This window comes from Triticum urartu, chromosome 7A (assembly GCF_056163025.1).
Source record: "Triticum urartu cultivar PI428250 chromosome 7A, HENAU_Tu73, whole genome shotgun sequence".
NCBI lineage: Eukaryota > Viridiplantae > Streptophyta > Magnoliopsida > Poales > Poaceae > Triticum > Triticum urartu.
In genome coordinates this window covers 503323149-503346112 of record NC_141879.1, presented here as the reverse complement: position 1 = coordinate 503346112, position 22964 = coordinate 503323149, and the positions used below count along the sequence as shown (strand labels likewise).

Genomic DNA, 22964 nt, shown 5'->3' with positions numbered 1-22964 from the left:
CGCGCGTCCGAAAGTTTTCCCGGACCCGACCCGGACAGTCGTCACCGTTGGATCCAGATCATCCCCAAACATCTACAAAACGTCTCCGTTTTGTTAATTGGACTTCCTAGTGTATTTTTCTCGACCGCTCGATTTTAATTGGAGGGACGGATTAGCCCCTAAACTCTCCCTCTTTCCTTATATATAGTCCCTAGTCTAAATCTGGACAAAAACCCTATTGCCTAGGGATCCTCCCCTGTCCAGCCGTTGCCGCCAGCCACCTGGTCTCCTCCTCTTTTTCCGCGCGCCCCCAATCACGAGCCAGCCTCTAGATCCACCCGCAGCCATTCCTCTCGATCTCTCCCCACCAACCACCAGCCTCCTCCTTCCTTCGATCCAACCAGTCGCAGGATCGGGGCAGGAGCCCTCGCGCCCGAGCCTCGCCGACCCTGTAGGCCGTGCCCTCTAGCGACCCCGCCGCCGGCGGCCACGACCAGGACTGGCCTCATCCTGCTCCACTCCTCCTGTTTTTCCCTCTCTTTCTCCCTGTCTTGTTGTAACAGAGACCCCTTCAGGTTCCCGTCGCCATGGACGACCTCCTCGTCGCCCGTCCGTCGCTTGAGGCTCCGCAGCCGCGCCAAGTCCCGTGCCGTCGAGCCGTCGCCCTTATTTTCCCTCACCATGGAGTCCCCTGCTCCTCCCCTGCGCCTGAAACTAGTTCCGCCGGCCTCTGCTTGCTCTGTATCGAGCAGAGGAGAACGCCAGCGCTTCGCCTCGGCCTCCTCGACCTCCTTCGCACCGGATCCGTCGGGTCCCGACCATCCCCGTCGTTGCCGGACTTCTCAGCTTGCTGGAGCCCCAAGACCTCGCGCCCAAGTCCCTCGCTGGTGTCCTGCCCCGCTGGAGCCACAACGTCGCCTCTGCCTCTGTTCGCTCGGGAACGAGCACCCGCCCGCGTTGACTTCTCTCGCGTGGATCCATCCAGGCCTCAACTGCCTCCAAGCCCAGCTCCACCAAGGCCGGCCTACCTCTCCTCCAGACGGGCCAAGGCCCACTGGGTGAGCTGCCTTCCCCGCGCCTATTTCGGTTGGGCCAGCCAGATCCGGTCCGTTATGTTTTTTTTCCTGACCAGTGATTTTAGTAATTATCCAGTTGCTGCCTGTTTTGCAGAAAAGACCTTTATCTTCATGCATATAAAAAACTCATCAACCGTGCATCTTATTAAAATGAATCATATATGAAAAATGCTTAGAATTATCTGTAGGTTAATTATATGCCACTTTCATCCATGTTTAAAATGTTTAAAATGATGTTTGGTTAAATTTGCTCCTATGCCATGCTAAAATAATTTATTTCATAACTAAATAACCGTAGCTCCATTTTAAATAAACTTTATATGTAAATGGGGTAGAAAAATGCCTAGTTTAACATGGTGTACTTGTTTTGCATGTTTAACAACCCTATAATTGTGTTTAGGGCAGAACAGTACCAAATCTATAATATGCATATGGGGACTTACCGGAATTGTTGTTTGTTGTTTCCGGCCTCATTTAAACTTGACTAGATAGGTAGTTTTCTTTGCTTCACCCTCTTGCCATGCTAACAACATTTAATCTTGTTGGGTACATAAACGAGATCAAACTAAATAACCTGAATGTGGTGTTCCGTCAATATGCAACTCGTTGCATATTGAGCTCCACTTAATTTGTAGAATTGCTTGTGCACTTTGCCATGCCATGCCTCATTAAACCGGACATGCATCATACTTGGTTGTGCATCATGCCATGTTTATGTGATGTTTGTTTACGATGTTGTTTGCTTCTTTCCAGTGATGCTTCTTCGAGTTGTTTCCGTTAACATCGTGTTGTGAGGATTCGTTCGACTACGTCTGTTTGACTTCTTCATGGACTCGTTCTCCTTCCTTGCGGGATCTCAGGCAAGATGACCATGCCCTCGAAATCACTTCTATCTTTGCTTGCTAGTTGCTCGCTCTTTTGCTATGCCTATGCTGCGATACCTACCACTTGTTTATCATGCCTCCCATATTGTTGAACCAAGCCTCTAACCCACCTTGTCCTAGCAAACCGTTGTTTGGCTATGTTACCTCTTTGCTCAGCCCCTTTTATAGCGTTGTTAGTTGCAGGTGAAGATGAAGTTTGTTCCTTGTTGGAACATGGAGATGTTGTTCCTTGTTGGAACATGTTTACTTGTTGGGATATCACAATATCTCTTATTTAATTAATGCATCTATATACTTGGTAAAGGGTGGAAGGCTCGGCCTTATGCCTGGTGTTTTGTTCCACTCTTGCCGCCCTAGTTTCCGTCATATCGATGTTATGTTTCCGGATTTTGCGTTCCTTACGCGGTTGGGTAATAATGGGAACCCCTTGACAGTTCGCCTTGAATAAAACTCTTCCAGCAATGCCCAACATTGGTTTTACCATTCGCCATCAGCCTTTTCTTTTCCCTTGGGAGTCGCGCTCCTGAGGGTCATCATTATTTTACCTCCCCCCTTCGGGCCAGTGCTCCTTTGAGTGTTGGTCCAAACTAGAGTCCTGTGCAGCGCCCCCTCGGGGAAACTCGAGGTTTGGTTTTAGTTGTATGGAGAGCTCATCTAAGTGTGCCCTGAGAACGAGATATGTGCAGCTCCTATCGGGATTTGTCGGCACATTCGGGCGGTGTTGCTGGATTTGTTTTATCATTGTCGAAATGTCTTGTAACCGGGATTCCGGAGTCTGATCGGGTCTTCCCGCTAGAAGGATTATCCTTCGTTGACCGTGAGAGCTTGTGATGGGCTAAGTTGGGACTCCCCTGCAGGGATTTGAACTTTCGAAAGCCATGCCCGCGGTTATGGGCAGATGGGAATTTGTTAATGTCCGGTTGTAGAAAACCTGAAGTGGACCTTAATTAAAATACATCAACCGCGTGTGTAACCATGATGGTCTCTTTCCGGCGGAGTCCGGGAAGTGAACACGGTGTTGGAGTTATGTTTGGCGTAGGTTGTTCTAGGATCACTTCTTGATCATAGTTTCTCGACCGTGCTTTGCCTTATCTTCTCGCTCTCATTTGCGTATGTTAGCCACCATATATGCTAGTCGCTTGCTGTAGCTCCACCTCATACCTTTTACCTTACCTATAAGCTTAAATAGTCTTGATCGCGAGGGTGTGAGATTGCTGAGTCCCCGTGACTCACAGATACTTCCAAAACCAGCTTGCAGGTGCCGTTGAACCGTGCAGATGACGCAACCGAACTCAAGGAGGAGCTCAATGAAGATCTTGTCCTTTGTGTTGTTTCGTTCTAGTTGATCAGTAGTGGAGCCCAGTTGGGGTCGATCGGGGATCTGTGTAGCATTTGGGGTAGTCTTCGTTTATTTTGGCTCCGTAGTCGGGCCTTGATTGTAACTGGTTGATGTAATGCTTTATTCATGTAATTGTGTGAAGTGGCGATTGTAAGCCAACTATGTATCTCTTTCCCTTATGTATTACAGGGTTGTGTGAAGATTACCTCACTTGCGACATTGCTTTCAATACGGTTATGCCTCTAAGTCGTGCTTCGACACGTGGGAGATATAGCCGCATCGAGGGCGTTACAAGATCCCGCCACGACACTTTGTTTAGAACTGCACCAACTGACAGCTCCACCGTTCAATATAAACACGTATCCGGTTTGCGATTTAGAATCGTCCGGATCAGTGTCAAAGCTTGCATCAACGTAACCATTTACGATGAGCTTTTTGTCACCTCCATATATGAGAAACATATCCTTAGTCCTTTTCAGGTACTTTAGGATGTTCTTGACCGCTGTCCAGTGATCCACTCCAGGATTACTTTGGTACCTCCCTGCTAAACTTATAGCAAGGCACACATCAGGTCTGGTACACAACATTGCATACATGATAGAGCCTATGGCTGAAGCATAGGGAACGTCTTTCATTTTCTCTCTATCTTCTACGGTGGTCGGACATTGAGTCTTACTCAACTTCACACCTTGTAACACAGGCAAGAACCCTTTCTTTGCCTGATCCATTTTGAACTTCTTCAAAACTTTGTCAAGGTATGTGCTTTGTGAAAGTCCAATTAAGCGTCTTGATCTATCTCTATAGATCTTAATGCCCAATATGTAAGCAGCTTCACCGAGGTCTTTCATTGAAAAACTCTTATTCAAATATCCCTTTATGCTATCCAGAAATTCTATATCATTTCCAATCAATAATATGTCATCCACATATAATATCAGAAATGCTACAGAGCTCCCACTCACTTTCTTGTAAATACAGGCTTCTCCAACAGTCTGTACAAAACCAAATGCTTTGATCACACTATCAAAGCGTTTATTCCAACTCCGAGAAGCTTGCACCAGTCCATAAATGGATCGCTGGAGCTTGCACACTTTGTTAGCTCCCTTTTGGATCGAAAAAACCTTCTGGCTGCATCATATACAACTCTTCTTCCAGAAATCCATTCAGGAATGCAGTTTTAACATCCATTTGCCAAATTTCATAATCATAAAATGCGGCAATTGCTAACATGATTCGGACAGACTTAAGCATCGCTACGGGTGATAAGGTCTCATCGTAGTCAATCCCTTGAACTTGTCGAAAACCTTTTGCAACAAGTCGAGCTTTGTAGACAGTAACATTACCGTCAGCGTCAGTCTTCTTCTTGAAGATCCATTTATTCTCAATTGCTTGTCGATCAATGGGCAAGTCAACCAAAGTCCACACTTTGTTCTCATACATGGATCCCATCTCAGATTTCATGGCTTCTAGCCATTTTGCGGAATCTGGGCTCACCATCGCTTCTTCATAGTTCGTAGGTTCATCATGATCTAGTAGCATGACTTCCAGAACAGGATTACCGTACCACTATGGTGCGGATCTTTTTCTGGTTGATCTACGAGGTACGGTAGTAGCTTGATCTGCAGTTTCATGATCATTATCATTAGCTTCCTCACTAATTGGTGTAGGTGTCACAGAAACCGGTTTCTGTGATGTACTACTTTCCAATAAGGGAGCAGGTACATTTACCTAATCAAGTTCTACTTTCCTCCCACTCACTTCTTTCGAGAGAAACTCATTTTCTAGAAAGGATCCATTCTTAGCAACGAAAGTCTTGCCTTCGGATCTGTGATAGAAGGTGTACCCAACAGTTTCCTTTGGGTATCCTATGCAGACACACTTCTCCGATTTGGGTTCGAGCTTATCAGGTTGAAGCTTTTTCACATAAGCATCGCAGCCCCAAACTTTCAGAAACGACAACTTTGGTTTCTTGCCAAACCACAGTTCATAAGGCGTCGTCTCAACGGATTCCGATGGTGCCCTATTTAACGTGAATGCAGCCGTCTCTAAAGCATAACCCCAAAATGATAGCGGTAAATCTGTAAGAGACATCATAGATCGCACCATATCTAGTAAAGTACGATTATGATGTTCGGACACACCATTACGCTGTGGTGTTCCGGGTGGCGTGAGTTGCGAAACTATTCCGCATTGTTTCAAATGTAGACCAAACTCGTAACTCAAATATTCTCCTCCACGATCAGATCGTAGAAATTTTATTTTCTTGTTATGATGATTTTCAACTTCACTCTGAAATTCTTTGAACTTTTCAAATGTTTCAGACTTATGTTTCATTAAGTAGATATACCCATATCTGCTTAAATCATCTGTGAAGGTGAGAAAATAATGATATCCGCCACGAGCCTCAATATTCATCGGACCACATACATCTGTATGTATGATTTCCAACAAATCCGTTGCTCTCTCCATAGTACCGGAGAACGGCGTTTTGGTCATCTTGCCCATGAGGCACGGTTCGCAAGTACCAAGTGATTCATAATAAAGTGATTCCAAAAGTCCATCAGTATGGAGTTTCTTCATGCGCTTTACACCGATATGACCTAAACGGCAGTGCCACAAATAAGTTGCACTATCATTATCAACTCTGCATCTTTTGGCTTCAACATTATGAATATGTGTATCACTACTATTGAGATTCGTCAAAAATAGACCATTCTTCAAGGGTGCATGACCATAAAAGATATTACTCATATAAATAGAACAACCATTATTCTCTGGTTTAAATGAATAACCGTCTGGTATCAAACAAGATCCAGATATAATGTTCATGCTCAACGCTGGCACCAAATAACAATTATTTAGGTCTAAAACTAATCTCGAAGGTAGATGTAGAGGTAGCGTGCCGACCGCAATCACATCGACTTTGGAACCATTTCCCACACGCATCGTCACCTCGTCCTTTGCCAGTGTTCGCTTAATCCGTAGTCCCTGTTTCGAGTTGCAAATGTTAGCAACAGAACCAGTATCAAATACCCAGGTGCTACTGTGAGCTCTAGTAAGGTACACATCAATAACATGTATATCACATATAACTTTGTTCACCTTGCCATCCTTCTTATCCGCCAAATACTTGGGGCAGTTCCGCTTCCAGTGTCCATTCTGCTTGCAGTAGAAGCACTCAGTTTCAGGCTTAGGTCTAGATTTGGGTTTCTTCTCCCGAGCAGTAACTTGCTTACTGTTCTTCTTGAAGTTCCCCTTCTTCTTCCCTTTGCCCTTTTTCTTGAAACTGGCGGTCTTGTTGACCATCAACACTTGATGCTCCTTCTTGATTTCTACCTCCGCAGCCTTTAGCATTGCGAAGAGCTCGGGAATTGTCTTATCCATCCCTTGCATGTTATAGTTCATCATGAAGCTCTTGTAGCTTGGTGGCAGTGATTGAAGAACTCTGTCAATGACACTATCAACAGGAAGATTAACTCCCAGTTGAGTCAAGTGATTATGATACCCAGACATTTTGAGTATATGTTCACTGACAGAACTATTCTCCTCCATCTTGCAGCTATAGAATTTATTGGAGACTTCATATCTCTCAATCCGGGCATTTGCTTGAAATATTAACTTCAACTCCTGGAACATCTCATATGCTCCATGACGTTCAAAATGTCGTTGAAGTCCCGATTCTAAGCCGTAAAGCATGGCACACTAAACTATCGAGTAGTCATCAGCTTTGCTCTGCCAGACGTTCATAACATCTGGTGTTGCTCCTGCAGCAGGCCTGGCACCTAGCGGTGCTTCCAGGACGTAATTCTTCTGTGCAGCAATGGGGATAATCCTCAAGTTACGGACCCAGTCCGTGTAATTGCTATCATCATCTTTCAACTTTGCTTTCTCAAGGAACGCATTAAAATTCAACGGAACAACAGCATGAGCCATCTATCTACAATCAAACATAGACAAGCAAGATACTATTAGGTACTAAGTTCATGATAAATTTAAGTTCAATTAATCATATTACTTAAGAACTCCCACTTAGAAAGACATCCCTCTAATCTTCTAAGTGATCACGTGATCCAAATCAACTAAACCATAACCGATCATCACGTGAAATGGAGTAGCTTTCAATGGTGAACATCAATATGTTGATCATATCTACTATATGATTCACGCTTGACCTTTCGGTCTCAGTGTTCCGAGGCCATATCTGCATATGCTAGGCTCGTCAAGTTTAACCTGAGTATTCTGCGTGTGCAAAACTGGCTTGCACCCGTTGTAGATGGACATAGAGCTTATCACACCCGATCATCACGTGGTGTCTGGGCACGACGAACTTTGACAACGGTGCATACTCAGGGAGAACACTTTTATCTTAAAATTTAGTGAGAGATCATCTTATAATGCTACCGTCAATCAAAGCAAGATAAGATGCATAAAAGATAAACATCACATGCAATCAATATAAGTGATATGATATGGCCATCATCATCTTGTGCTTGTGATCTCCATCTCCGAAGCATCGTCATGATCACCATCGTCACCGGCGCGATACCTTGATCACCATCGTAGCATCGTTGTCGTCTCGCCAATCTTATGATTCCACGACTATCGCTACCGCTTAGTGATAAAGTAAAGCATTACAGCATGATTGCATTGCATAAAATAAAGCGACAACCATATGGCTCCTGCCAGTTGCCGATAACTCAGTTACAAAACATGATCATCTCATACAATAAAATTTAGCATCATGTCTTGACCATATCACATCACAACATGCCCTGCAAAAACAAGTTAGACGTCCTCTACTTTGTTGTTGCAAGTTTTACGTGGCTGCTACGGGCTTAGCAAGAACCGTTCTTACCTAGGCATCAAAACCACAATGATAGTTTGTCAAGTTGGTGTTGTTTTAACCTTCGCAAGGACCGGGCGTAGCCACACTTGGTTCAACTAAAGTTGGAGAAACTGACACCCACCAGCCACCTGTGTGCAAAGCACGTCGGTAGAACCAGTCTCGCGTAAGCGTACGCGTAATGTTGGTCCAGGCCGCTTCATCCAACAATACCGCCGAACCTAAGTATGACATGCTGGTAAGCAGTATGACTTATATCGCCCACAACTCACTTGTGTTCTACTCATGCACAACATCAACGCATAAAACCTAGGCTCTGATACCACTTTTGGGGAACGTAGTAATTTCAAAATTTTCCTACGCACACGCAAGATCATGGTGATGCATAGCAACGAGAGGGGAGAGTGTTGTCCACGTACCCTCGTAGACCGAAAGTAGAAGCGTTAGCACAACGCGGTTGATGTAGTTGTACGTCTTCATGATCCGACCGGTCCAAGTACCAAACGCACGGCACCTCCGAGTTCAGCACACATTCAGCTCGATGACGTCCTGCGAACTCCGATCCAGCAGAGCTTCACGGGAGAGTTCCGTCAGCACGACGGCGTGGTGACGGTGATGACGTTGCTACCGACGTAGGGCTTCACCTAAGCACCACTACGATATGACCGAGGTGGAATATGGTGGAGGGGGGCACCGCACACGGCTGGGAGAGATCAACTGATCAACTTGTGTGTCTAGAGGTGCCCCCTGCCCCTGTATATAAAGGAGCAAGGGGGGAGGCCGGCCGACCCTCTATGGGCGCGCCAGGAGGAGGAGTCCTCCTCCTAGTAGGAGTAGGACTTCCCTTTCCTAGTCCTACTAGGAGGAGGAAAGGAAGGAGAAGAAGGGGAAGGAGAAGGAGGAAAAAGAGGAAAGAGGGGCCGACCCCCTAGTCCAATTCGGTTTGGGCTAGGGGGGTCGCGCGCCCTGCCTCTCTCTTCCACCACTTGGCCCATGAGGCCCATTACTTCTTCCTCGTATTCCCGTAACTCCCCGGTACCCCCGAAAATACCCGAATCACTCGGAACCTTTCCGATGTCCGAATATAGTCATACAATATATCAATCTTTACGTCTCGACCATTTCGAGACTCCTCGTCATGTCCACGATCTCATCCGGGACTCCGAACTACCTTCGGTACATCAAATCACATAAACTCATAATACAATCATCACCGAAACTTTAAGCGTGCGGACCCTACGGGTTCGAGAACTATGTAGACATGACCGAGACATGTCTCCGGTCAATAACCAATAGAGGAACCTGGATGCTCATATTGGCTCCCACATATTCTACGAAGATCTTTATCGGTCAGACCGCATAACAACATACGTTGTTCCCTTTGTCATCGGTATGTTACTTGCCCGAGATTCGATCGTCGGTACCTCAATACCTAGTTCAATCTCGTTACCGGCAAGTCTCTTTACTCGTTCCGTAATACATCATCCCGCAACTAACTTATTAGTTGCAATGCTTGCAAGGCTTAAGTGATGTGCATTACCGAGAGGGCCCAGAGATACCTCTCCGACAATTGGAGTGACAAATCCTAATCTCGAAATACGCCAACCCAACAAGTACCTTCGGAGACACCTGTAGAGCACCTTTATAATCACCCAGTTACGTTGTGACGTTTGGTAGCACACAAAGTGTTCCTCCGGTAAACGGGAGTTGCATAATCTCATAGTCATAGGAACATGTATAAGTTATGAAGAAAGCAATAGCAACAAACTAAACGATCAAGTGCTAAGCTAATGGAATGGGTCAAGTCAATCACGTCATTCTCCTAATGATGTGATCCCGTTAATCAAATGACAACTCATGTCTATGGTTAGGAAACATAACCATCTTTGATCAACGAGCTAGTCAAGTAGTGGCATACTAGTGACACTCTGTTTGTCTATGTATTCACACATGTATTATGTTTCCGGTTAATACAATTCTAGCATGAATAATAAACATGTATCATGATATAAGGAAATAAATAATAACTTTATTATTGCCTCTAGGGCATATTTCCTTCAGCGACCCCCTCTGGAACATCCGGTCGCGCTCTCCACCCTACTGAGGACGATGGTTTTCGGTACCGTCACTTTCCCATCTGGGCTTCTTGCTACGTGCATCACCCCATGAGTATTGTCAGGAAATTACACCAAAAGCTCTCTTGCGAGGATCGTTTTTGGAACATGGTGCTCTTGCGCCTCGTGGTATGCAGCACGCAACAAGTTGTGTGTTGTGCGACCAGTCATAGGAGAGGATGGACTACCTCCTCTCTGGCTACTCTTCTCATGCATGGTCTGGCACAAGCTACTCTCCTGGATCAGGTCCACTGCTAGTGAACCAGATGAGGAGGCGGGCTTTGTGGGTTGGTGGAAAGAAACTTGCCACTCGCTTCCTACCTCGGCTCGGAAGGACACATCCTCGGTCATCTAGCTGGTGGCTTCGTGCATCTGAAGCATCGTGATGCAATCATCTTCGACGATGCTCGTCTCAGCCTCGACCGTCTCCTCGACACGAAGTCAGAGGCTAGGCAGTGGGCTCTGGCGGGCCTGTCTATGCTTGCGGGTTTGCTCTTAGGGGGAGTTACAACTGGTGTCTAGGGACGTTGTGTTGTGCGTTTGGTGTGGCCTTCCTTGGGCTATTGGGTGTGTCCTTCTTGGGGCTTGTAACGAGTCTTCTCTCTATCAATGCAATAAAATGTATAAGGTTATTTGTGTTTCTTGAAGAAGAAAATTCGGAACACCTACCTCTTTATACGAGGGGGCAGGTTACAAAGAATCAGTGGCAATGGAGGGCTTGGGAGGAAAACCCTCTACTTCTGTTGGGAAGGTTCCCACCATTCAAGAGCCTTCGGGGATTGAATCTTCCGAGCACTAGTAGGCATTTCAGCGCTTTCCTTGCTCTACAGAACCCTCCAAGCTGGTGCCCATGGCATTTGGGGTTCCTCTCTCTACTACTAAGCGCTTATAGCAGAGTCTTTGAGACGTTGATTGCAGCGTGGACGGGAGCGAGTGTCCCTGGCGGCTGGCGGTGAGCCGGTGAGTGGGTGTGCAGGCATGCATGCGACCCGGCCCGTACCTAATAAATAGCCCGTGGTCATGGGTGGAGTAACTCCAGCAGAGATCGCAATCTTTGTTGCATGCATGCATTTCCCGGCCGGCCAGCCGCGCTCGCAGCAGTTAAAACCTGCCGGCGACCGGCGTGAATCGTCAATGCGGCACTCATTCTCCGCTGGCCGCTACGGACGAGCAGCCAGCCTAACGGTGAAGATGACCATCCATGACTGAGTGACCAGGCTCCGTGGAACCTTCATCCAAGCCCGGGCCTGAATGTCAGCGTCGCCCATGGCCGGATCGAGCTAACTACTAACTCACCCACCAGTAGTATCTATTAACGCTCGAGAGCATGTTCGCTTTGCGCATATCACAGTGCGCACGTACGGCCGCCGTGTATTATTACTCAACGCAGCTGCGCGCAGCGAGCAGCATGCATGCAGGCCGCCCAGCCTTTTGCTCCCCCTGCCTGCCCTTCTACGTGCAGCAATTGAATGGCGCACGCTCCCCCTACGCGGCCTGTGTGGATGCACCGGCTGCCACCCCACGACCAAATGCTCCCATCCGCGGTAGTATAAATCCGCCACCACCTTTGCGATGCTTTAGTCACGACGACGCCTGACCGGCCTGATCAATCCAACGAACGATCTTCTCGCCCACACCACACACGGACGAATGGACATGGAGATGGAGGTGAGTCAAACAAAGCATATGTCGCTGTTGGCCTGGTTCTCTAGCTAGCTCGTGTTGCATCGTTGGGTGCTCATGCGAGTGTGTTACGTTACGTGCCTGTCGAGCAGAGGATGATGGGGTGCCAGATCCCGGCGTTCGGGCTGTGGAACTACTGCAGCGACCTGCCCATCACGCAGTACTTCGACCTCGCCATGCAGGCCAGGCTGCTCAAGCGCCACCGCCGCTGCTGCGACGCCGGCGGCGGCCTCGTGCTCTTCGGCGCCTCGCCGTCTCCACGCAAGCCGCCCCAGATCAAGGTGCGCACACACGATATGCTTTGGGTCTCCAGGCTTGTCATTGTTCGTCACCTTTTAGAATGGAGTCGACTGATTCCCCTGGTGTATTTTTTGGGTGGTCTCGTTCAGGTGATAAGGAGAGAAGTCGGGGAGAAGCAGAGCGACGGCGGCGAGCTGGGCGGCGGCGTGACCGGGAGGGCGGCTGCTGCCGGCGCGACGAAGCGCGTGGCTGCTGCCGGGGCGGTGGACGAGGATCTCTACAAGGTGCCACGGCCGCTCGCCTACCAAAAACCTCGAAAGGTACGTGGGTGTTTATTACAAACCGCCCTGCTCTAGCTTTACTGCCTTGCAACGGTTAACTGTTTGTCCATTTTTTGTTCAGATGAGGAAGGTGGTGTGGAGCTTGTGGATTGGGTGCCTGGGGCTTGACTGCATTGCCTAACAAAACTGGGAGCAGCTTATCATCTTCAAGCTTCATCTGAATAATAGTGTACCATGAAGGCGTTACCTGTTCGATTTGGCTGTACTTCTCTGTTCGCCCCTATTGTCTGGCTCTACAACTAGCTTCCACTTATCAACTGAGTGTTCTATATATAACTCTTTTTAGAAGTTTTCAGTAACACTGTACTATCTGTAACTTGTGTGTGTATTACTACCAAAGGAACATGTCCTGCATTTTGATTTCATGGATGCGAAAATTTGCAATAAAGCTCCCGATGGCTAAAGCCAGCACTTTTGTTCACTTGTTTCCTGATCTTGACAACCAACTTGAACTCGAAATAAACTGAAATCAAGGCTTGAAGATTCCTTGTTCCGATTCGTAAATCCTTGTATGAATTAGAGTTTTTCTTTTAGGTGCATATGAGTTGGCACTAAAAATGAAAGGATCACACTTTAATTTCTGATTTGAAACTATAAAGATTCAAACTGAACTGGAGTTTTAGTTCCCAACTTAAATTAACCAGATTTGAGTTAAACACCCGCTCAGCGTGATGACGGTCATCTTTTGTGAGCCAGACTTACACTTGAGACTTGTCTTTGCACTTGTTTTAATAATATGGCCGCATGCATCACTCTAGGCCGAGGGTTATTCTCCTTCTCAGAAAAAATAAAAATGATGACCTCCAACGATCATAGTGCCCTTCAATCAGATTACAATTCTCAAGAGTGACGGGCCATGAAAGTTTCCTGCAAATGAAGGCGTTTCTCACAGATGTCTCACCTGGCCCATTTAGACAGGGCATATTCACCCCGTCGTTCAGACGAGATTCTCAAAGCACAAAAAGAGTTGGCGCTTTACACACCAGCAAAACACATCACAGGCACATCGAGCTTGAAATGAACACAGCATCAACATATAGGACCCCTCAACAGATATGGGTGTCAAGCAGTCACGCGTGCAACCAGATCATCTCATGCTTAATTGGAAATATTCCCCAACAGTACCATATTGGCAACAAGATGTACCAATACCAATACATCCCAGCCATTGCGCCTGCCACCGAGATATGAGGATGCAATTTTGCAGCATTTTTATTTTTTGCTTTCGCTTTGAAACCACAGAATTGCTCACATATGTCGGCACCTGCCGTGCTCATGAGACAGCTTGTCAGTCTTCGAGAACCATTGCTTCTTGCTGCTGCTGTCGCCGCATTACCCCCTCTGAATTCCTGCTACTTCGTCCATACTGATAGTGGTAGCGCAGCGCTACCGCGGAAACGAAGGCTGCACAAAGAGATGCTGCAGAGTTAAAACTTTACCATGTTTGAATAAAACAACAAATTGTGATATAGAAATCTGCAGTTATGCTTCGGAGCATATGAGCTTGTGCTCAGTTTTAAGGACCAACATAAATGCATCTTTAAATGAGCCAACAAGCTCCAAGAATATCCATGTTACGACCTTTATACCGACAGTAGTAGCAGAGTGCTAGCATTTGAAAGAACGATGCATCAGTTTAGTGGCAATGAGATTCTAGTTGGGACACAGACAAACATTTCCTATTATGTTTTCACTAGCTTTCCTTGCTGAATTCCTCCTTATGATGAAATTAGAATCCGACTAATTTAGCCAGCTTCTGGCAAATACCAAGAACAGGTCATTTAAGAAAAGACAATCAATGAACTTGATGTTGCTTTGTGAATTGTCTACACCGGAAAAATACGAAAACCCGCTATGCTGATTATTGCCCATTATATGTGAGATTTTTTATGGGTGACCTTAGTCTCATCTCTTCTAGAAAATCAACTGGGCAGGGTTGATCAACCACTTGTGCCAACTTTTTTTTTTCAGAAAGTACTAACTGTCTTCTGAGCTGTAACCTTAAATGAAGCATATCAATGAACAAGTGTGCTGTTTAACAGCATCCGATTGGCCTTAATTTCTACCAACATAAGAATCAGTCAAACAGTTTATATGAGCCAGTTGTTTCGAACTACTTTCAGTCCAATCGATTATCAACGACGTACCAGCCATTACACGTGTCTTCACACTAACCAAGTTCCAGAAAGTCGTCACTGCAGCAGCTGCAACAAGTTTCTTGCGGGGACAGGACTTCCATGCATTCAGAATCCGGGCATTCAAACCTTCAACTGACAAAATACAACTTATGACTCCTTGCTCCATTAAAAGGTAATTTCAGCAGTAAATTGTACAAGCTGCCTACCTTTTTCATGAATATGACTTGAATAGCAGCTATAGAGTCTTGGGAGTGTAAAACAACCAAAGAATCCTGTAAATTTTCATTAAACACAAGATGATACAAAGGTGAAGTCATGCACGCGTTTGACTGCTCTTTGCCATGCAATCATACCTGTTGCTAGAAGCCTCCATACTGTGAACAGATGGCCATACTTAGCACCAAATAGAAGAACAGGAAACACCTGATATTTAAGGAATCAGAGGCCTCAGAATTGCTCAAAGAAAATGCGTGTACTCTGAAGAAAACAGAGCGTGGAATCAAAATGTAAGGCTTACTTTCAGAGTCATGGATGGATCACCAGAGAAGATCACTCGGGACATAGATATGAGAGAGTTAGCAATTGGCAGGACAGCTCGGCCAACCCGGAGCACATCTTCCTCAGTCAACTGGAAACTCCTTACTTGTTCAGTGTTCTGCCTGTTACAGCTTTGAAATAAACATGATTTCACAGATAGCAAGGAAAATTGACACTGTTACCTAGCTCAAGAGAGAACATTATTATATTGTACCTCTGAGGAATGGAATCTTTGAAGAAAGCTAAGACCAACGTCACAACACCAAAATGGCAAAGTATCTTGATTGGACTGCAAAGTAGAGGGCAATATTCAAATGGCAAACTATAAATATGTACAATAAAATTAGGTTAGGGCCATTGGATACTTGTCAGTGTTCAGGAAAATACCATTGCAAACAAACCAATTTCGCTAGGGACAGCATATAGGCCGAAATAGTGAAACGTGACATTGTCGTTATGGTTTTGGGCATTAGCATGAGATTTATTTCTTGATAATAGTATACTTATCCTTGCCTTCCTACTTCCATATTTCTCCTCTCTTTCTCACTTTGCTCTCAGTCTACATCGCCAACCAATGGGCCCAAGCTCTGTCATGAACTGTCTTTACCCTTATCTGGCCCTCGTCGCCCATATGTGGCACTGGTACCCCTGCTTCACCACTGAGTGAAAACAGAGTGCACAGAGGGGCAGGGGATTCCAGCAAGCAGCAGCAGCATGTTTCAGGACTTCAAGGTGCCACTCGTTTTTCTATTTCCCTGCTTTACAACCGTAAGAGCTTCAAAAAAATATCAATTGTGACCCGATTCCTCGACCACGCAGCTATGTTTTTGCGACTGTGCTTAAATTTATTCATGACATTAAGACAGTGTAAGCTTTGATCTTATGCTCTTACCTTGTCCCAATTTCTTCTAAAATTTTGTTGCAAATTGCATTTCAGTTTTTCCGAATAAGAAAAGTAATGTCTTCATAACTACAAGAATAAATCCATTTTTCACCAACAAAATCCATCTTGACCTTAAGTGGCGAACTAACTATTGTTTTAACGAAGAGATAGGCGTAAGTGCTAGAATGTCACTTTATACCCCTAATAGACGGTTCTGTGATGCCAACAGTATCCTGCAGAACTTATGATGATTGACATGACACTGGACAGTCGAGTCCATTTGCAGTGGTAATTTCCATATATGGATGATTATGATACCACCAGCATAATTTTTCAATGTGTAACATGCTGAACAATGTATGGATGAACTACAGCAGAAGTTGCACGTGCCTGAAATTGACGTCTCTTGAAAAGGAAGAAGAGACGAAAAGCATGGACCCAGAGCCGAACCAAAATGCTGATCTCCCAACATTCTTCCACATCACCAAGTCAACAACCCTTTCCCAAAGACCTTCCCAATCAAACTGTTCTACATTCTCTGCACCTGGTACTCAAACAGGAATAACAACATTAGCAAGGGAAGACACATATGTAACTTACACCATCATACCACAAGAAATGCATATCAAACAGCAAGACACATGATAATAATTGCACAGTACAGTACAAAAATACTACTTTTCTGGAATAATCTGTTAAATTATGAATGACATGTATGAACAAGCCAATGGTTTATCTACCAAGTACTGATAAAAAAGTTTCACTCATACACTGATAGGCAAAATAAAAAATTGGTCGGGAGAAATGGATCTGGACACTTTGAGTCAGATAGTGTGTAGGCTTTGGTTAGGGATTTGCATCAAAATTATATATTACCCTGTCCGAACAAATAACCCAATCCAGGTTAGTTGTATCAGAAACAATTTTTGAATAGAAACAATTACGAACTTATAGAAGCATGTTGAAAAGGTAATGGTAGTCTATCCAATTATCCATCGTGATGTGCTAAATCTATAGCTTAGGCTGATATAAATACACACAAATGTTTAACATTTTTATTTAGGACCTTTAGCTAAATTTGTGCCATTTTGGTCTCAGGTTGGTGAAATTACAGCAAATCTGGAGCTCCCTGCTTTTCCTGGTTGTGAACTATCCACAACAAAGACAGACAGTCCCCATAGACCTTTTGGGTTTGCCAAAATCAGACCCTCTGCGACTCAATGGAGTAAAATCAACCTCGTTGGTCCATACAGTCAGCATGCAGCGTGCAGCATGGACTTGGACTATCATGTGGTCTACGGTCATGTACCATCCCCCATACACCTTTGGACAGTGCCATGACTCGTTTGATTCAATCTCATGTGTTGTGTCCGCTTCACAAGATCTTCTACCTACTCTAACAGCGCTGTAGGTTGTAGCTAGCAAGTGAGAATTATTTGAGGCTCATATTCAACACCCTACTGTACCACCATTCATGTATGGATTAATGGTGAAAAGAGGCAGCAGACTTTACCAACATCACAATCAAAAACTGAAAACACTCATTCTTAGCTAGGACTTGGATACAGCGCCAGAAATTATTTTGACACAATCCATAAAAATGTCACAAATCAATGCAGAAATAATAGAAATTTAGCATAATTTACATCCACCAAGACCTACAGAAAGGAGGTGACAGCACTTTCTACAACCACAAACTTGTAAAACCCAAGAGTAAATACATGGACGTAACTTGTACAGTTAGATATCCACAAGCTAGATAAGCCCCTATGCCTGCACAACAGTTTGCAATTTCCATGCTGTTACTTGTGCATAAATAGAATTGCAACTTGCAACACCAAGAACAATATCGCCTAACAGAGATAAAATGAAGCAACATTTCCTACATCAACCAAAAGCTATAGGATTGTGTCCTGCATTCTATGAACCCTAAAATGGCAATTAGTGTACGAGGCAATTAGCGATTGCTCAGTTACCTCGGGTTGGATTGATGGGAGGGTAAGGCACCAAAGCCAAGCTGGAACCCTTCTTCTCCTTCACGGCTGCCAGAGGCTGCGCTGCGGTCTTTCTTCTCTGGGTCTTACCCGCCGCTTCCTCATCGGCGGCCTCGTTCGCCGTCAACTCCCTCCCGCCATCGTTGTCCAGCCGCCGCCGCGCCCGCCTCACGTTCTTCCCGGGCGACGCGGCCGCGCGCGGCTCCCCCGCCCCGCGGCGCTTCCTTCGCGGAGACCCGACGGCACCCGCGCCTTGGTCGACGACCGCGGCGCGAAGAGGCTTAGAGCGGCGGCGCCGGGTGGGGCTGTTGCGGGGAGAGGAGAGGGGGGGCACGTCATCCCGAGGAGAGAGGGACGGTGACGGCGACGCGGGGCCCTGTGGCCGCGACGGTGGCGGAGAGAGAGTCGCGGTCCCGTCGGCGACCGCGATGTCGCCGGAGGGCGGCATGGGAGCAGGGGAGTCGGGCTCTATTTCGATCTCCATTTGATTTGCTTCCCGGGGACGCGTTGGCCGGCTGGCTGGGGTTTTGGCGATGTCCAGCAGTGGGTGGATCGAAATTTGAAGCAATTTTTCAGGGCAGATGCTAGGCGTCATCCGGCTGATCCGCGCGTCGGATCAGCCGGGTCGCTAGCCACCCGATGGTTGGTCCAGCATGTCCTGTAAGCCGTACGATCCACTTGATTCCACGCTTTAATATATTTCTTCTCTTAGCTGATCACGGGAGCCGCTTTCACATGTCTATCCCACCCCGACTAGTTTGACTAATGGCATGCGCAGCAGCGACTCCAGAGAAGGTTATTGTTTATTTTTTTACGGGTAGAGAAGGTTATTGTTGCAACGCACATGTGACCCAGCGAGATGCTTCTAGTTCAGGTAAGTACCTTCCCTAAAAAAAGCAAAGTCATCCATTCTCACGACATAAGCTGCTTCAAAAAGACCAGGATGGTCTCGACTGTTTGCGGGCGTAGTGTGAGGCATGGCTGCGGCAGTCGCACGACGGCATGCTTCGACGGCCGCAGTGATGTTGCGACAATACCCGTCTGCCTCGGTGATGTTGGGATGACAAGCTTTGACGGCCGCGGTGTAATTTGACTGTCACGGCAATGTTACAACGGCAACCTGTCTGCTTCAATGATGTTGTGACGGCATGCTTTGACGACGACGATGGGTGCTTTGGTAGCCGTGGTGATGCTATGATGGCAACCCGACTGTTTCGATGATGTTGCATCGGCAAGCTTCAGTAGCCGCGACAATGCTGCAACAAACCGCAATGACAACATGCTTTGAATGGTCACAACGATGCTGCGACCACGTACTTCGACGAGGACAGTGGGTGCTTCAGTAGCTGTGGTGATGCTACAATGGCAACCCAGATGCTTCGATGATGTTGCAATGGCATGCTTCAACAGCCGCGACAATACTGCAACGAACCGCGGCGACGGCATGCTTCGAACGGTCATGGCGATGCTGCGACCACGTGCTTCGACAACCGCGGTGATGCTATGATGAAGGCACACGAAGGCCTAGTTGCTTCGACGATGTTGCGACAACATGCTACCCTGCTACGACAATGTTGTGACGATGTCACGACTGTTTCGTCGACGCTATGACGGCAGCCCAGCTGCTCCGATGATGATGCGATGGTTCTATGCTTCGACGACGGCGGCGGTGGCGAAGGCGTCAAGAACACTACCCTAAGCATTATCCAAGCAACCGTGACACCATGAGCTTGCTAGTAGCAAATCCAACAAACACCCACAGTCAAGAATATGGTGTTTTGGAATCTTTGTTTGCTACTTGCTACGTGTTTCCTCTTGAGAATACTTCATCACGTACATGCGTAGCTACGCGGGTAAACACCACGTGAGAAAGTAGAAATGGAATGGAATTGTTAAACAGTTACTGGGACCACTTAGCTTTAGGTGTGCGTCTAGCCACTACCACGGCTGCGCGGTCAGAATCAGATAGATGGGCAGCTTCGCGTGGGCACAGAGAGAGGCTTCGCCCCACAGCGATCGAACGGCAGTGGACGCGGATGATGAAACCAACAAATCATCCGACTGATTTTAAACATTCCATTTTTCAGTAAGAGCAACTTCAATGGGGCGATCCATTTTGTCTGTTTGGGTCATCCGAACACAAAAGTTGGCACAACATGGCAATCTAAATGGACACACCGTCCGTCCTCTGTCCGTTTCGTGTCCGCTCAGACCCATGTTCATCCCAAATTTGGGACACATTTGGGTCCGCGGCGGACACAAAGCGAACGCTTTCTGTGGCCTACTCGTCCGCCTCCGTCCGCTGCATGCGAGCACTGGCCCATCTGTCAGCCACCCACCCATCCCACCCCCGCCTCTCTCCTCTTTTTCTCTTTCTCCCATTCGCCCCACAGTGCCCCGCCACCGGCCGCTTCGGCCTCCGTCGCGAGCTAGCAGGGAGCAAGGGGGCAGCGCCGAAGAAGCACCGGAGCCGGGGCAACGCCAGGCCAAGCGGATGCTCTCGACGACCTCGCCGCGCAGGCGGCGCACCTCCACAGCGAGAACAGGCGCGACCCCATGCTCTCGACGACCTCGCCGGGGCGAGGCGCGAGCTGCTGCTGGCGTACAGCGCGGGTGGCGTGCGGTGCGCTGCCAGGGTGAGAGCTACTGCAGCCCCGGCGAGCTGCTGCGGGCGGAGCTCGGGCACGAGTGGCACAGGGTCGGAGCTGCGGGGAGGGGCACACAGCGCGGGTGGCGTGCGGTGCGCGACCGGGGTAAGAGCTGCTGCAAAGCCGGCGAGGCGCATGCGACGGGGCGCGGGCGCGGCGGTGCGGGAGCTGCGGGGCGGGGCGCGGGGCGAGGCTGCACGGCTGTTGGTTGGAAGCTCGTCGGATGCAGGTCAGATACTCGTCGGATGCTAGTCAGACAATCATTGGAAGCTGGCATCAAGCTATGCACGGAGCCTCTTGTCATGAAGCTGCTCGTGCTCTGCGTGTGATGTCTACGCGGGGGGCGGCTGCTTGCATGCATGTGCTGGTGCGAGCGCGCGACCGGAGCACGGGCGTCGGCGGAGGCGACCTCGCGAGGGTGTGACCGAGTTGCAGGGCGGGCGCGGCGAGCTGCGGGGCGGGGGTGGGGCGCGCGCGACGGGCCCGGCGAGCTGCGGGCGAGGCGGCGGAGGTGAGCTCGCGGGCGCAGGGTGAGGTCGCGCGGGAGCTCTCCCACCAGGTGTTTGACTGAATGCCGACACAGATATGCACAAAATGGGTCTGGCTTCCGTTGGGCGCACCCGCCGACCCAAACAAAAAAGCGGATGCAGACAGGCGGACGGGCGACCCAAACGGACAAAAAGCGGACAAAATCAGCGTCCGTTTGGGTCACCCCATTGGAGTTGCGCCTCGCAGATCCGCTATTTATTTTATTTTTTTGAACTGAGAAGGCACCGAAAGGCATTATTTATTAGCTCACACACATTTTACATCAAGGACTATGAATCCTTCAAGTACAAAGTTGGTTAAGGCAAGCAACAGAGGGCGACGGGGAGAGCGACTGGGCCGGGACACCACAATGGCGAGGGTCGCAGTGGTGTGTCGGCGGATCCACACGGCGGCGACATGCGGCGCACGGCGGGATTTGAGATGGCAGATTGTGCAAGCGAAGGGGGTGGCAGCGGATCGGGACCCGTCCCGATCTGGCGTCCATCTTCAGCCGGCGGCGCGGGCTGTGGGCAACGCGGGCCGGTGTCCTTCAATGGCGTCGGCGTGGTGGAGGGAGCAGTTTCATGGTGGTCCTAGTGATCATAAATGTGCTCTACATGTATCTCCAAAGGTATTTGTTGGGTTGCATGGATTGATACTGGGATTTGTCACTCCGTGTGACAGAGGGATATCTTTGGGCCCTCTCGGTAATACGACATCACAAGAAGCTTGTAAGCATGTGACTAATGAGTTTAGTCACGGAATCTTGTATTACTGAACGAGTAAAGAGACTTGCCGGTAACGAGATTGAACTAGGTATGGAGATACCGACGATCAAATCTTGGGCAAGTAACATATCGCGGGACAAAGGGAATTGCATACGGACATCGTGGTTCAACCTATAAAGATCTTCATGAATATGTAGAAACCAATATGGGCATCCAGGTCCTGCTATTGGTTATTTAACGGAGAGGAGTCTCGGTCATGTCTACATGATTCTCAAACCCGTAGGGTCGCACACTTAACGTTCAGTAGCGCTAGGGCACTATTGAGATATTAGTATGGTGAAGTTCGAAGGTTGTTCGGAGTCCCAGGTGGGATCCGGGACGTCACGAGGAGCTCCGGTATGATCCGGGGGTAAAGATTCATATGTGGAAAGTTTGGTTTTTTCAGTATTGTACGAGGAAGCTTCCAGAAGGTTCCTTGTAGGATCGAAAGTATGTCTAGAGGGGGGTGATTAGACTGACCAAATAAAATCTAGCCTTTTCCCAATTTTAAGTCTTGGCAGATTTTAGCAACTTAGCACAAACAAGTAATCAGCCTACACATGCAATTCTAAGAGTATAGCAGCGGAATGTAAAACAATTGCATATGAAGGTAAAGGGAGGAGTTTGGAGGGAGCAAACGCAATGTAGACACGGAGATTTCTGGCGTGGTTCCGATAGGTGGTGCTATCGTACGTCCACGTTGATGGAGACTTCAACCCACGAAGGGTAACGGTTGCGCGAGTCCACGGAGGGCTCCACCCACGAAGGGTCCACGAAGAAGCAACCTTGTCTATCTCACCATGGCCATCGCCCACGAAGGACTTGCCTCACTAGGGTAGATCTTCATGAAGTAGGCGATCTCCTTGCCCGTACAAACTCCTTGGTTCAACTCCACAATCTTGATGGAGTCTCCCAAGTGACACCTAACCAATCTAGGAGACACCACTCTCCAAAAGGTAATAGATGGTGT

At 47.7% G+C, this 22964-nt stretch overlaps 2 protein-coding genes and 1 pseudogene across 3 annotated transcripts; 2 read left to right on the top strand and 1 right to left on the bottom strand.

Moving 5' to 3' along the window:
* The first annotated feature begins 11746 nt into the window (after positions 1 to 11746).
* On the top strand, positions 11747 to 12924 carry LOC125523437 (uncharacterized). The gene is made up of 4 exons (XM_048688471.2): positions 11747 to 11903; positions 12011 to 12199; positions 12308 to 12478; positions 12561 to 12924. Exons 1-4 carry the CDS (start codon positions 11886 to 11888, stop codon positions 12618 to 12620), a joined length of 438 nt encoding a protein of 145 aa, XP_048544428.1. The 5' UTR covers positions 11747 to 11885; the 3' UTR covers positions 12621 to 12924.
* Positions 12925 to 13511: 587 nt separating this feature from the next.
* Positions 13512 to 18638, bottom strand: LOC125522184 (reticulon-like protein B17). Of its 2 annotated transcripts, none has more exons than XM_048687271.2 (8): positions 18034 to 18638; positions 16448 to 16601; positions 15389 to 15463; positions 15155 to 15305; positions 14991 to 15060; positions 14844 to 14909; positions 14647 to 14769; positions 13512 to 13903 (listed from the first exon to the last, which is right to left on the bottom strand). In XM_048687271.2, exons 1-8 carry the CDS (start codon positions 18533 to 18535, stop codon positions 13788 to 13790), a joined length of 1257 nt encoding a protein of 418 aa, XP_048543228.1. In that variant the 5' UTR covers positions 18536 to 18638; the 3' UTR covers positions 13512 to 13787. The 2 variants fall into 2 exon arrangements, with proteins under 2 accessions (XP_048543228.1, XP_048543230.1); XM_048687273.2 differs by having other exon boundaries at positions 15155 to 15296; positions 18034 to 18630.
* A 1719-nt stretch (positions 18639 to 20357) lies between these two features.
* LOC147960159 (uncharacterized) lies at positions 20358 to 21123 on the top strand (annotated as a pseudogene).
* Positions 21124 to 22964: the final 1841 nt, after the last annotated feature.

Bases quoted from the DNA above. Each gene is read 5' to 3' on its own strand.
- LOC125522184 (XM_048687271.2), bottom strand. From the start codon at position 18,535: ATGGAGATCGAAATAGAGCCCGACTCCCCTGCTCCCATGCCGCCCTCC. The intron at 15,306-15,388 runs GTACAATATAAT...TTTATTTCAAAG, and splicing joins AAAGATTCCATTCCTCAGAG to CTGTAACAGGCAGAACACTG. The intron at 13,904-14,646 runs GTACGTCGTTGA...CTCTTTGTGCAG, and splicing joins GAAGACACGTGTAATGGCTG to CCTTCGTTTCCGCGGTAGCG.
- LOC125523437 (XM_048688471.2), top strand. The intron at 12,200-12,307 runs GTGCGCACACAC...GGTCTCGTTCAG, and splicing joins GCAAGCCGCCCCAGATCAAG to GTGATAAGGAGAGAAGTCGG. The intron at 12,479-12,560 runs GTACGTGGGTGT...TTTTTTGTTCAG, and splicing joins CCTACCAAAAACCTCGAAAG to ATGAGGAAGGTGGTGTGGAG.